We start from the raw sequence: 13,667 nt of genomic DNA on the forward strand, positions 1-13,667 counted from the left end.
TTTGTCTATAAGTCTATTTTAATTACACTGGTGTACCTTCTGAATGGACATAGTTTAAACCTTGCATTTTTAGTATTAGGTATGATTCTTTTTTTCCCCCTTTCTTATGTTTTATATGAACTGAATCATAAAGGAAATGTAGGTCCTGCAACATGTAGACAAGAGGGGTTTTAGCTTAACATTTTATCCAAATGGCTGTCTGACCTTTGATTAGTCTCTTTATCTGTTTTGTTATTTACAAAACAAGAAGTTTTTATTTATTACCTATTCACTCAGTTCATCGTTTCTCCCACTTTTTCCCCACTGAGATACACATAACGGATTATATTCCGTGAGTAATACGCTCACAGTCATACACAGATGATGGTTATAGACTGGGGAACAGCTGGTTGAGGCTGCACATTCTTGGTGCTAGTTCTGACTCCACTCTTTTCCCTCCCACTCCAGAAAACATGTCAGAAAACAAGTAAATGAAAGTGACATTGTTGAAAAAATAATTAAAAAAATACATCCTAGTTGTTATCTTAAAAAAAACCTTACTCTCAAACTTTGGCATCTAAAGACAGTTTTCTTTAAAAGCAAACCCAGCCCTGGCTGGTGTGGCTCAGTTGGTTGGAGCTTCTTCCCATAACCAAAAGGTTGTGGGTTTGATTCCAAGTCAGGGCACATACCTAGGTTGTGGGTTCAGTCCCTGGCCTGGGCACGTGTGATCCCCAGGCACGTACTGGAAGCCCCCAGTCGATGTTTCTCTCATATCGATGTTTTTCTTTCTTCCTTCCTCTCTCTCTAGGAAGTAATGAAAAGTTGCCCACAGGTGAGGATAAAAAATTTTTTTAAAGCAAACCCAGATAGACAGTGCCATAGTAGCACCAACGAAATAGAGTAACTAAAGTGATCAATAACTTATAGAACAGTACAATCTTTTTATACTGAATAATACAAAAAGCATGATTTGTCACAATGTTCTCCATTTTTAAACTCTACAAAGCATGCATTTCATATGTTAGGATTCGATATAATCCTAATTATTTTAATACTTTAACCCTGATTATAGTGAAAAGGCAGCTATTTCTGCAAAATGCATGCAAAGTAACATTACTTACACACTATGTATTCTAAAAATATGTTGCTGTTATCTCTAAGTGATTTGGAAGATTGACTGAGGATTCCGAATAGCCAGGGTTCTGTATTTTCTTAAAACAAATACAAGAAGATCTCTGTAACAAAAGGGATGCCCAGTTCTTGCTAATAGCGAATTTTAGCCAATGGTATATTGATTACAACAGGTAAATGAGTAATTAATTAATTTATTCAACAAACATTAGTTGAGTATAAAGAATGCCAGGCACTGTGCTGATAAGAACAAAAATATTTTTATAGAACTTTGTAGTGGACAATTAGATTAGTGGTTCCCAAATGCTGGCCCATGATGAAGTTTTTACTTTAATAATGAAATGGGAAAAATAGCAACAATGAAAATGTTTCCCATAAAAGTAAATGTACTCGATTCATAAGAATATCCTTTATCTATCATGGTAAAATTATGAGTACACTGATATGGCAGGAGGGTGGCATGGGGTGGGGTGTGGTTATGGCAAGAGAAAGGCTAAAGAGAAAGGCAGCAGCTAGATTGAGAACTTTAGCTGCTTTGTTTAAGATTTTGGACATTAGTCACAGGATTTACCAGAATGTGTTCTGTGGAATAGGGATAGGAAAGAACAGGGCTTTCAAATATATATATATATATATATATATATATATATATATATTTGACTATACTATTATAGTTGTCCCAGTTTTTCCCCCTCTGCCTCCCTGTGCCCGGCATCCCCATTCCCTCCAGCAAGCCTCCTTTTTAGTTCATGCCCATGGGTCATGCGTATAAGTTCTTTGGCTTCACCTTTTCCTGTACTATTCTTTAAAAAAAATTTTTTTTATTTTTTATTTTATTTATTTTATTAATTATGCTGTTACAGTTGTCCCAATTTTTTTTCCCTCTGCTCCCCTCCAGCCAGTGACCCCCCTCCCTCCAGTTGTTCCCCCCTTAGTCCATGCCTGTTGGTTGTGCATATAGTTCTTCTCAACATCTTCCTGTCTACTCCACTCCCTCCTACTATGCTTCTTAATGCCTGCATCATATCCCTCCCTTTTCCCCCTTCCCCGTCCCCGCTGACCTCCCCCCAATATGTTCCCCATACCTAAAATTCTTTCCTCCCTCTCGTTGCCTACTTAGTTTGCCTTTGTTTCGGTTCCCTAGCTTCTGTTGTTGGTTGTTGTGATAGTTTTCATTTTAATGTTTGTAGTTTTGACCCTCCTTCTTCTAAACCAGTCCCTTTAACATCTCATATAACAGTGGTTTGGATCTGATAAACCCCTTCAGTTCTACTTTGTCCTGGAAGCACTTTCTCTGCCCTTCTATCCTGAATGACAGTTTCACTGGATAGAGTGTTCGTGGTTGTAGGTTTTTGATTTTCATTACTTTGAATATTTCTTGCCAGTCCCTTCAGCTGATAGTCTAATTGAGACCCCCTTGTACATAATTCTTTTCTTCCTTCTTGCGGCTTTTAAGATTCTCTCTTTATCTTTAATTTTTGACATTTTGATTATAATGTGTCTTAATGTGGCTCTCCCTGGGTCCAGTTTATCTGGAACTCTTTGTGCTTCCGGGACCTGTAAGTCTATTTCCTTCCCCAAGTTAGGGGAGTTTTGCTTCATTATTTTTTCACATAATTTTTCGATTTCTAGTTCTTCACCCTCTGGCCATCCTATAATTCAAATGTTCATTTGCAATATTGGGCGGAGCCCCATGTACTCATCACAACCCAGCGACCTTTCTCAGCACACTGTGATGCTTTGCGTGGGGCGCGGGTGGTCCAAGATGGATTCCTGATGTTACTCTCCACTGAGAGACCGGGAGCCACCTCCTCCGTCCCCATGCCCTCCGGGCCTCGAAGTCTGAGGCAATGGGGGTCTGCCTTCCCCAGTGTTGGAATCACGAGCAGACAAGTCTGGTCTGCAGCCGGGGCCATCTCCCAGGCGCTTCTCTCCTCCCCCCAAATATGGGTATCTGTTTACCTGGTCCCGCTGCTCGTTGCTGTAGCTGCTGCCTCCAGCACAGCTCGATCTTTCAGCCACGGCTTCGCCCCTCCTAACTGTCTGGATGAGCACCACTTGTTTATGACTTCATACGTTGGACTTCCATGTAGCTTTATTTTCTGGAACTTCTGTTTTCTTCTGGTTTTGCGGTAGTTGTAATCTTTCTTAGTTGTGGAGGGAGACAGAGCATGTCAGTCTAAGCCTCCATCTTGGCTGGAAGTCTGTACTATTCTTAACATCCCAATGTCTATTTTGTTTCTGCCAATTATGCTTCTTAATCCCTGCACTACTTCACCATTTTTTCCCCCTTCCCGCTCTCAGCTGCTAACCCTCCAGATGATCCCCATACCTATGATTCTGTTCCTGTTCTGCTTGTTTGCTTAGTTTTTTTTAGATTCAGTTGACAGTGGTGAATTTGTTGCCATTTTAATGTTTATAGTTTTGACCTTTATGGGACTGGGAATATGGTATGTGGGGCACAGCGGCTACAGCCCTCTGTACCATAGATATTGGTCTCCCAAAGCTTCACACTACGTAGGAAAGTAAAGAAGGGAAAGTGTAAGGCATGAAAATGAAGATGGTTTGTAAGAGTTTATAGAAGTTTTGTTAAGAGTTTATATAAGTTTTGAAAAAAAGAAATTTTATGGTTTTAGTAATGGAAGATATAATGCATGGAAATACAGTTTTAAAGGACAAGGATTTTTCTTCATGCTTTTATATTTTTCTCCCTTCCTTATCCCTTCAGTATTTAGCATTCTAAGAAGTAAGCAATGACATAAGGTTTCCTTGCATAAAACTAATAAGACCAGTTGCTAATGGTGGTTTTGTCAACCGAGGCTTTGACTGGGATGTCATGCCTGAAGGAGGCATGCCTGGGCTCTGGTTGTTACCAGAAAGCCCTGGGGAATGGGAGTTGACTTTCAAGGCTAATGAAAGCCAAGGATGAAAAAGCCTGATAAATACCCTAGTTAGTTGTGTGGTTCATGGCAATCTTTCTAGGGAAGGAATGAAGGTTGCTTTCCTGAAAGATGACTAGGAGAAACCTTAAGGCACAATGGAAAACCTGAAGGACTTATGAAAAGCATGGGTTTTACAGGCAAGGTCAGATGGCAGGTGTGTGACTCGACTTCTGTGCCCACAAGGGCAGACTGAAAGTCAACCTAAATGTTCCTAGTGTGAGTTCCAGCAAAGCAGACTTACAGATGATATATATTCAATTGCTGCTCTTGTTATGTTTATGCAAATGAACAAACTAAATTAAAACCGGACTTAATGCAGTCCCTTTAATGACAAGGAGGGTAATCTTAAGGAGGAAAATCACAATTCTCACTGGCAGACTATAAACTAGTACAGCTAACTGTCTTTAAAAGTTTGTTTTCATTTAAGCCCCGCTGGTGTAGCTCAGTGGATTGAGTACCAGCCTGCGAACGAAAGTGTCGCTGGTTTGATTCCCAGTCAGGGCACATGCCTGGGTTGCAGGCTGGGTTCTCTGTTGGGGGTGTGTGAGAGGCAACCACACATTCATGTTTCTCTCCCTCCCCCTCTTTCTAAAAATAAGTAAAATATTAAAAAAATAAATAAAAGTTTGTCTTCATTTAAAAGTTAAAACTAGATTTGTAACATCATCAAAAATGTTCAATCTGTAGGCAAGGAGGAACTGTCAAATTGCCACTGTTAAATATTATTCCAGCAAAGGCCCTGTAACTGGATGTCTCCACAGTCTTACAAATTCAGAGACTGGTTTGTGGATTATGTTGTATAAATTAACATGATATTCTTCCTTCTATTTGCATAGGGCATAAGCCTATAATCTCATTACCTGAGTAATTGTCTGTACATATGGGCCTCACTTAAAAAGCCCATCTGCATTGCTGCCTCCTGTGACACAAAGAATACAACAAGGATGCCAGTTTGTCCAGCAGTGCCAGCTCTTGAAAACCAAGCCTGCTGCTGCCCGAAAACAGCCAAGTTACCTGACCCGGACTTTACAAAATCCTTTCCCACGTGGGGCAGCCACCCTCTCCTCTTTATTCCTACTCTATTAGGGATTTCTAGGCCCAAGAGTAAATAGGATGACGGCCATGTCCAGCTTGAAGCAGCTAGAAGGGCACGAGATCTTCATCCATTTTCCTTTATAAAATTATAAGGGTCTTAAGTCTAAGAGGGGGAATTGTTACAAAAAAAAAAAAAAGTCCCCCAAATTCCCCAAAGCCTGTGGTTAGGAAATGGGGGAAGAAAATAGCTTTTAAAATGCCTTTGTAAATTGTTTGCTCATGACAAAATACGTGAAAAGCAAATAGCAGGTTTCATTGGCCTTACCACTATGTCTCAGGTAGTTAACAAAAAACGAGGAGATGTGGGAGACCAGTATGTATGGTACAGAGGGCTGTAGCCATTGCGCCCCATGTACCATATTGCCAGTCCCACACTCTAGGGGGTTTTAGAAGTAGAGTAGGAATGCAATGTACTCTTTGAAGCCGATGAAGCCTGCTTGCTCTGTGTAGCCCCAAAATCTTATCAGTAGAATGTGAAAACAAAATGTTTAAGTAAAAAGAGGTACCTGGATTTCTATGATATGCCTTGGTTCTTCACAGTCTTGCTACCTCCCTCCCTATGCTGATTTATGCTTCCCTTTGCTCTTACTCCCAACCATTTGGTGGAGGTTTGCCTGCTTACCCTGAGCATTTCTGCATGTAGCAAACTCAGTAAAAACCCTGACTGAGAAAAGAGTGATCAGTGATCTCCTATGAGAGATACTCACACTTCTCTCTCCTCAGACAATTTGTTTCTGAGTCAGTTCTTCCATCTGTGCTGAGAAATCCGAGAGATAGGTACCCTCCCAAGTGGTGCACAGAAGAGGGATGGGCAAGAAGGACTCACTGGGGAACCTCTCACTTTTTTTTTTTTTACATAAGTCCCTTTAACATTTCATATAATAATGGCTTAGTGATGATGAACTCCTTTAGCTTTACCTTGTCTGGGAAGCACTTTATCTGCCCTTGCATTCTAAATGATAGCTTTCTAGATAGAGTAATCTAGATAGTAGGTCCCTGCTTTTCATCACTTTGAAAACTTCTTGCCAGTCTCTTCTTGACTGCAAAGTTCCTTTTGAGAAATCAGCTGACAGTCTTATGGGAACTCTTTTGTAGGCAACTTCTTTCTTTTCTCTTGCTGCCTTTAAGATTCTCTCTTTATCCTTAACCTTTAGTATTTTAATTATGGTGTGTCTTGGTGTGGTCCTCTTTGGGTCCAACTTGTTTGGGACTCTCTGTTTTTCCTGGACTTGTATGTCTATTTCCTTCACCAAATTAGGGAGGTTTTCTTTCATTACTTTTTCAAATAAGTTTTCAATTTCTCACTCTTCTTCTTATCCTTCTGGCACCCCTATGATTCAGGTGTTGGTATGTTGAAAGTTGTCCCAGAGATTCCTACACCTCTCCTCATTTTTTTTTTCATTCTTCTTCTTGCTGTTCTGGTTGAATGCTTATTTCTTCCTTATGTTCCAGATCATTTATTTGATTCTACGCTTCATCCACTCCACTGTTGGTTCCCTGTAGATTTTTCTTTATTTCACTTAGTGTAACCTTCATTTCTTCCTTTATGTTGTTGCCATACTTAGTGAGTTCTTTGAGCATCCTGATCACCAATTCTTTGAACTCTGCATCTGATAGGTTGGTTATCTCTGTTTTGTTTAGTTCTTTTTCTGGAATTTTGTTCTGTGTTTTCACTTGGGCCATATTTCTTTGTCTTCTCAATTAGGTGGCCTCCCTGTGTTTGTTTCTGTGTATTAGGTAAAGCTGGTAGTAGTAGTAGCTACTACCTGTTGTAGTAGTGTGGCCTATTGTAACAAAGGCACCTGTAAATTGTGTGGGGCAGAGCCTTAGATAATGGGCATGGCGGGGCAACGTGCTTCATTTCTTTGTGGCTGTATGTAGGTGGAGGGCTTGGAGAGGGGACAATGCCACTGCCTGGCTTCTGGCTGTTTGTCCTCTTTCCAGTCACTGGTGCCCTTCCAGCTGTTCCATGGTGCTGGATCCCAGAGGGCATGGGGTTGCATGTGGTCTAAGTCCATGCAGGCCCTTTAAGTGGAGTTTCTTGAAAATCCGGCAGTTCTTCTACCGTCACAATCCCCACTGGCTTTTATAGGCAGAAGTTATGGGGATTTTTCTTCCTGACATGGAACCCTGGGGTGTGCAGTCTGGCCTGGGGCTGGGATCGCTTGCTCCTGATGTTTCCCTCCCAATTTTTATCCACCACATGTGAATGTGGGACCACCCATTGTGCTGCTGCTACCTCTCTGCACCACACCATGTCTCCGTGTCTCTGCTCGTCTCCTCCTCTCTGCTCCTCCTGCCCGTCTGGATGAATGTGGCTTCTTTAAATCCTTGGTTGTTAGACTTCCATATAGCTAGATTTTCTGATTGTCTGGGTGTTGTTTTGAGGTCTAGTTGTAATTCTTTCTGTGGTTGTGTGAGGAGGCAAAGCATGTTTACCAGAAGTATAAAGAAAGGGGATTTGAATGGTTAAAACTATTTGAGATGCACCAACTGAGACAAAGTTAAACAGGTGTATTTACTGTAAAGCCTCTCAGACCTTTATATTGGGTAGCATTTCCATGGTTATTTGACTACTGAACTTGTTTGAAAGGGCATTTCCTATTTCTCAGAACATGGTTTGGGAAACCCTGTAATATGCAATGGGAAATCATTAAAAAACTTTTAAGCAGAGAATTATAGACAAGCATGTAATCTAATTCTGTTCTCAACATTTAGTGTGATAGTGCTTATTAGTGTTATTCAACCAGTACTTTTTTAACCAAATATTTTCAAAATGATGTGCTAGATATTCTGGGAATTAGGAAGATGCATGTGTCTGGCAAGAAATGTTGATTATCTATACATGTCATTTATCTATTCAATTATTTGAGTCAAAGTCAATATAAAAGTAAGGAAGTTGAGGATAAACTTGAAGAATCAGAGACATTCTGGGTGGCCCTTGCTTAGTGCTGATTTCTATGGGGTGTTTAATGCTAATTCTTTCATCAAATATTGTCACTACTCAGAAGCATGAGCTTCTTTGGCCTCTTCTTGGAGTAGGATTGTTTCTGTCTATGATGCTCACTCCAGCAGCTCAGGGAGTGCAGTGGGAAGAAAGCTAACAAATTGAAACTTAAATTTTTTTTGGTGGGAGGGAGAACTGTCAGTTTGACCCTCAAAAGTACCATATCATCAACATATTGGAGCTTTGGTAGATTTAAGTAGAGTCTCTAGGGTATATCATAAAGATGTATCCAAGGAGTTTGGAGAAAAATTTTGAAGGTGAAAGAGAAAGGGAAGTTGCATCTGGTGGAAACAGAAAGTACAAATTTAGGAATCTGAGTATGTCTCAAACTTTTTGCTTAAGTCCCTACTTTTTTTACTCCGTGCCAAGGGAGAGAATCTTCAAATAATCTTCTTGAATTAATTGAATCCTTACTAAGTGTTTATTTATTTATTTTTAAAATAATTTATTTATTTGTTTATTTATTTATTTATTTTTAGAGATAGGGTAAAGGAGAAAGAGAGGGAGAGAAACATCACTATGTGGTTGCCTCTCACTCATGCCCCCAACTGGGGACCTGATGTGCAACCTAGTCATGTGCCCTGACTGGGAATCAAACCAGCAAAACTTGGCTCACAGGCCGACGCTCAATCCACTGAGCCACAGCAGCCAGGTCTAAGTGTTTATTATCAGCCACATTATATAGTAGGTAAACATAGCATCAGATTATCTAGAGTGGGTTGGTACAACTTCAGGCTTTTAATTGGCAATCGTGTAGTGGTCAAGAGCACTGGCCCTGGAGCTAGATGGCCTGGGTTTATATCTATTAAAACATTTGGTCCCATTATTTAATGGACTTGCTCCTTACTAACTGTAAGATTTTAGGTGAATTACTTTATGTCCCTGTATCTCTCTTTTCACCTACAAATGGGAAAATGATAATATGTATTTGATGAAGCCATGAGGGTTAAAATAGCTAATAAATGTGAAGGGCTTAGAATAGTGCCTGCTACATGCCAAGGGTTTCATCAACTTATTTTTAGACTATCTCTATCCTACTTTTTTTTATTAGGATAATTCACTGTAGAAATTCATCACAGTAGTCTTCTGGCCTAAATAGGATTCTGTCTATGGAGAATGGCCTCCTAATTCTAAATAGGATTGGGTATAAATGGACTGTTAGAAAATTTTAAATCTTTAATTAAAAAATATAGCCACTATTTGTACACTTAATAATAATAATAATAATAATAGGTAACATTTGCTGAGTTTCTACTGTGTACCAAGAGTCGTTCCAAGTCCTTTTTACCAATTAACTTATTTTAGAGTTGAGGAAATGGAGTCGTTGAGAGGATAAGTGACTTGCCAAGGTAAGACAACTAGTTATGGTCAGGTTATCTGGCCTCACGCCTCACACATCCATTAGGATAACCCATCTTTTATGCAAATACATTCTGTATTTTAGATCAGTTTGCCAAAGTGTTTCATTTCATTTACTGCAAACATAATTTAAGTGCAAAATATTAGTGAACATTTAATTTTGTTAAGTCATTTCAGCATAAAAAGCTTTTTTTCTGTTCTAGGATAAGTTGCTCTTGAAGTCACACATTAGAGTAATTTTAATTATGATTCTTTTGTTCTTTGCAAGTATAAGATTATGGGTTTGATTTTGCCAACTCACCCAGATGCAAGTACCCATTCTTTACATCTCAGCTACATATTTTTAGAATAGTGTGTAAGTAATGTCACTTTCCATTCATTTTGCAGAAATAGCTGCTTTTTTACTATAATTAGGGTTAAAGCATTAAAATAATTAGGGTTATATCAGATCCTGACATATGAAATGCATGCTTTGTAAGATTTGAAAATGGAGAACATTGTGACAAATCAAGTTTTTTATATTCTTTAGTATAAAAAGATATGCTGTTCTTAAAGTTATTGATCACTTCGGTTACTCCATTGGTACTAATGCAGCACTGTCGGGGTTTGCTTTTAAAGAAAACTGGGCAAAACTAATTTGCCACTAGATGGAGCCCTGACTATTTGGGTAAAAATAAATGCAACAGTTCAAACTTTAAATCATGCAGTCATATCATGCTGGAGGGCCCCCGGTGGTATTTGAGGCCCTCAGCTTTTAATTGTAGAATGAATCTTTGTTCTTTGCCTGACCTGCAGAGTGACATCACTCCCTCTCTTCCTGTGCGCTGGCTTTGACACAAGCCAGATGGCTACAGCCATCGGTAGGCGCACAGGCTGCCTGGTACAGCAGTTGATGAAACAGAATAGGAAGACGTTTTATGATCAGCTGCGGGAGCACAATGAGGCTGCGGCTTTGCTAAGTAATTACATTTACCGCACACATTTTATTCTTTGCAAAGAAGGTTGCAAGGAAAAAATATATTTTTATTTATAGTGTTGTGAGGTATAGACCTTTGATCTTTTATTAGTCAGTAGTCTGCTCCAAAGGAATGCTCTCTTTTCCCTGCTCTGCAATCACTCGTGAAAATGGCATGTTTATTTACATTGAATGGTTCTTTCAGGCTGTGCATTGTAATACTTACCTTCCCTCTTCTTCCCTTTTGTCTCCAGTTAGTCACACAGAAATGTTTTAGTTTTGTAGTGAGTTTAGTTTGGAGAAGTCAGAGTTCAGGCATGTTAATACAAGCAGATTTCTGTCAGATATACTCCAGAGTGATTTGGTAAAATATATTACTGTTTATTATGTGTTTGTTTTTCAAGGAGGTCAGAAGAGACCAGCAACAGACATTTATTTTGGGGGTATGAGGGTCAGGAAATGAACCAGACATTAATTTTATATCTATTTTTAAATGTAGTAGATAAGGTCACTTGCAATGCTAATTTTAAATAAAATGTTAGAAGTTAATATTAAGCTATTATTTTCCATCTTCATTTGAAGTTAATTTTTACCAACTGAAAGATTGTACAAAACTTTAAAGAAAACAGTAATTGCACTTTTTTCTAAAGTTTATCGCTTACACAATTGTGAGGTTCTTCCACATGACTCATTTCTAAAAACTTTAAAGAAAATATTTTCATCACTTTTAAGATTAAGTTGTCAATATTATTCAAATAATTGACCTAGAAATTATCAACTATAAAATAAAATGAACAATTCATATCCACTATGCTTTGTTCAAACTTAACACTGTTTCTAAAGTGAAGTCTTCTAGTTGTCCCTAGGTTATTTGGCTCTCTATTAACAAAAAATGAAACTCTAATAAAAGAAATCTCTTAATCTTATAATATTTTACAGTCTTCTCCAGGGAGGGCGATTTGCAAAAATTGCTGGAAGAAAGCAGCGTGGTGTAAGGAAAGAACATGGCTTTGCAGTAGATATAACAGGGTTTTCTAATCCTTTTTCATTGGTTATTTGCTTTGTGCCCTTGGACCTTTGAGCCTCGGTTTCCTCACATATTTATTGGGGGATAAAACCTACCTCCTAGGTTTATTGCAAGAATGAAATGATACAATGTGTTTATTAGGCCCCAGACAGTTCCTGTCACATGGTACGAACTTAGTAAATGCTAATTCCTTTCAACTGTTTTAAAGTTCATCTCTTTTCTGAACCACATGCAGAATGTGTTCACAGATTACACTATTTTATTCATAAGATATAAATAATCCTGGCTTGAAAGTAAGCTCACCATCTGAAAAATAGGCATTTGAAATTTATTAAATTGTGTATGTGTGTTCAGTTCCAGATAGAACCGTAACCATCTATTGTGCAATGAATGTGTTTAACATTTGTGATGTGTTAATTTTTTTCTTTTTTTCTCCTATTCAGCTCTTGCCCCTGTTTTTTGCCTCTCGTTTTGTCGGTGAAGATATTACAGTGATGTCTGCATTCAACCTGCTGCATTTGGTGACAAAGAGCCAGCCCGTGGCCCTGCGAGCCTGTGGGCTTCCCTCAGGTCGCTGCTTCTTGTACTGTAGCTAGTATGGGCCCTGGTCCGGGTGGGTGTTTCTGCTGCAGGAAATGCTACACCATAATGCTTTGCTAAATTTCGTTTTCTTTTACTTGGGCCGTAATTTGAAGACGGAAATTGGTTATAAATCACCACTCTACTTTGAGTAACATTGATTTCCACAATCCTTACAACCTTGGAAACGTTGTGAAGTTTCCTAGCTCAGTATATAATTGTCACTAATATTTCACGCTATCTTCTTGTTCTTTAACACACACTACACATCTGAAAATCATAATCTTGTTCATAAGAGGCTTGCAGTCTTGTTAAGAAACTGCTCCAAATCACACAAAATAAGATATGCATCTTGTTAAAGGATAATGAAATGCTTTTTATTTCACATGTGGCCATTCCTTTAGGAGAGAAAAAAATTAAAATGAACAACTTTAGTGTAATAAAGTTATTATAGTTAAAAAGAAAAAAAATGTTCTACTTATTGACCAAATCAACAGAATTAATATAGTATGTGTCAACTGGTTCTTAAATTAGAACCACCAGACTTTTAAAAAATGTGATTTTATGCATGAAAGTCCAAAATTTCATTATGTGCCTGTATTATAAGTTTAATGCTTTAATTTATTATGAAAATCACAATGGTCAGATATTTTCTGTGAATATTATTGTCAATATTATTTATGCTTTCTATTAATGTACGTATCTCTATTACTCTTTTGTATAGAGAATTTAATTCCAACCTATTAAACATTCGTTGAAAATTAACTGTGAGTGCCAGGCATTGTGTGAAGCAGTGAGGACACCAAACCGATTGCTTTAGCTAATACAATATGGAGATGGAGTTGTGTGAGGACCATTGAACCACATGGTGCTAAGACTAGACTAAAAGTATTTATACCTGGGGTGTGAGGGCAATCCAGACAAGGATGGTCCTAGCTCTTTGCTTAGGAGAAGAAATCTTGGAAGGGAGGACAGGTCTCTGATGTTTAAGGGGAATCTCATGGAGGATAGAATGTTTGAGCTGAACTCAATCTATGAGCAACAGTCAGCCAAGTGTCCAAAGAGGGGGAAGGACATTTCTAATACACGTAGTAGTGTGGGCAAAACATCAAGGCTTGAAAAAGCAAGTTATGTTCAGAGAAATCAGGCTATTTAATATGGCTTGCTTGGGTGGGTGAGGCCATTAGAAGAGGTGAGGGAGAATGGTAGCCAAATGAAGAAGCAATTATCTGATGTTTTATGGAATTTAAATCTTGGGGAAGGGATAGAGGGGGAAATGATGTGACTTGATTTGCATTTTATGGTTACTGATTTATTTAGTATGGTGGAAGGTCAGTGTTGGTTCCTGGTGTTTCTATAAGAAGGCTGGGATGGCACCTTGATTAGAAGGAAGGATAGGGCATTTATCTTAAAGCAGTATTTGAATAGTAAACATCTGTTGTTGCTGGTTTTTTTTAAAGATTTTATGTCTCTTTCTGGTTACATGAGAGGCTAATGAAGCTCAATGCATGGGGACCACAATCACTTTGCCTCCCCCACCCAGCTGTGCTCCTGCACTGCCACTATAGAGTATATTGGAGGAGTTTGAGG

General features: G+C 38.7%; 1 protein-coding gene across 4 annotated transcripts in view; it reads left to right on the top strand.

Moving 5' to 3' along the window:
• The window catches only part of MSRB3 (methionine sulfoxide reductase B3), a 273,055-nt gene that overhangs the window by 24,436 nt on the left and 234,952 nt on the right, over positions 1 to 13,667 (top strand). The window contains exon 2 of one of the 4 annotated variants that reach the window (XM_090273566.1): positions 11,942 to 12,068. The exons of the other annotated variants lie outside the window; for them this stretch is intronic. Coding sequence (XP_090129692.1) covers positions 11,993 to 12,068 — 76 coding nt within the window. The 5' untranslated portion in view covers positions 11,942 to 11,992. The remainder of the gene's footprint in view (positions 1 to 11,941; positions 12,069 to 13,667) is intronic. 4 annotated transcript variants of the gene reach the window in all.

Source organism: Furipterus horrens, unplaced genomic scaffold (genome assembly GCF_987537825.1).
Source record: "Furipterus horrens unplaced genomic scaffold, mFurHor1.1.pri manual_scaffold_4, whole genome shotgun sequence".
NCBI classification, from domain to species: Eukaryota; Metazoa; Chordata; class Mammalia; order Chiroptera; family Furipteridae; genus Furipterus; species Furipterus horrens.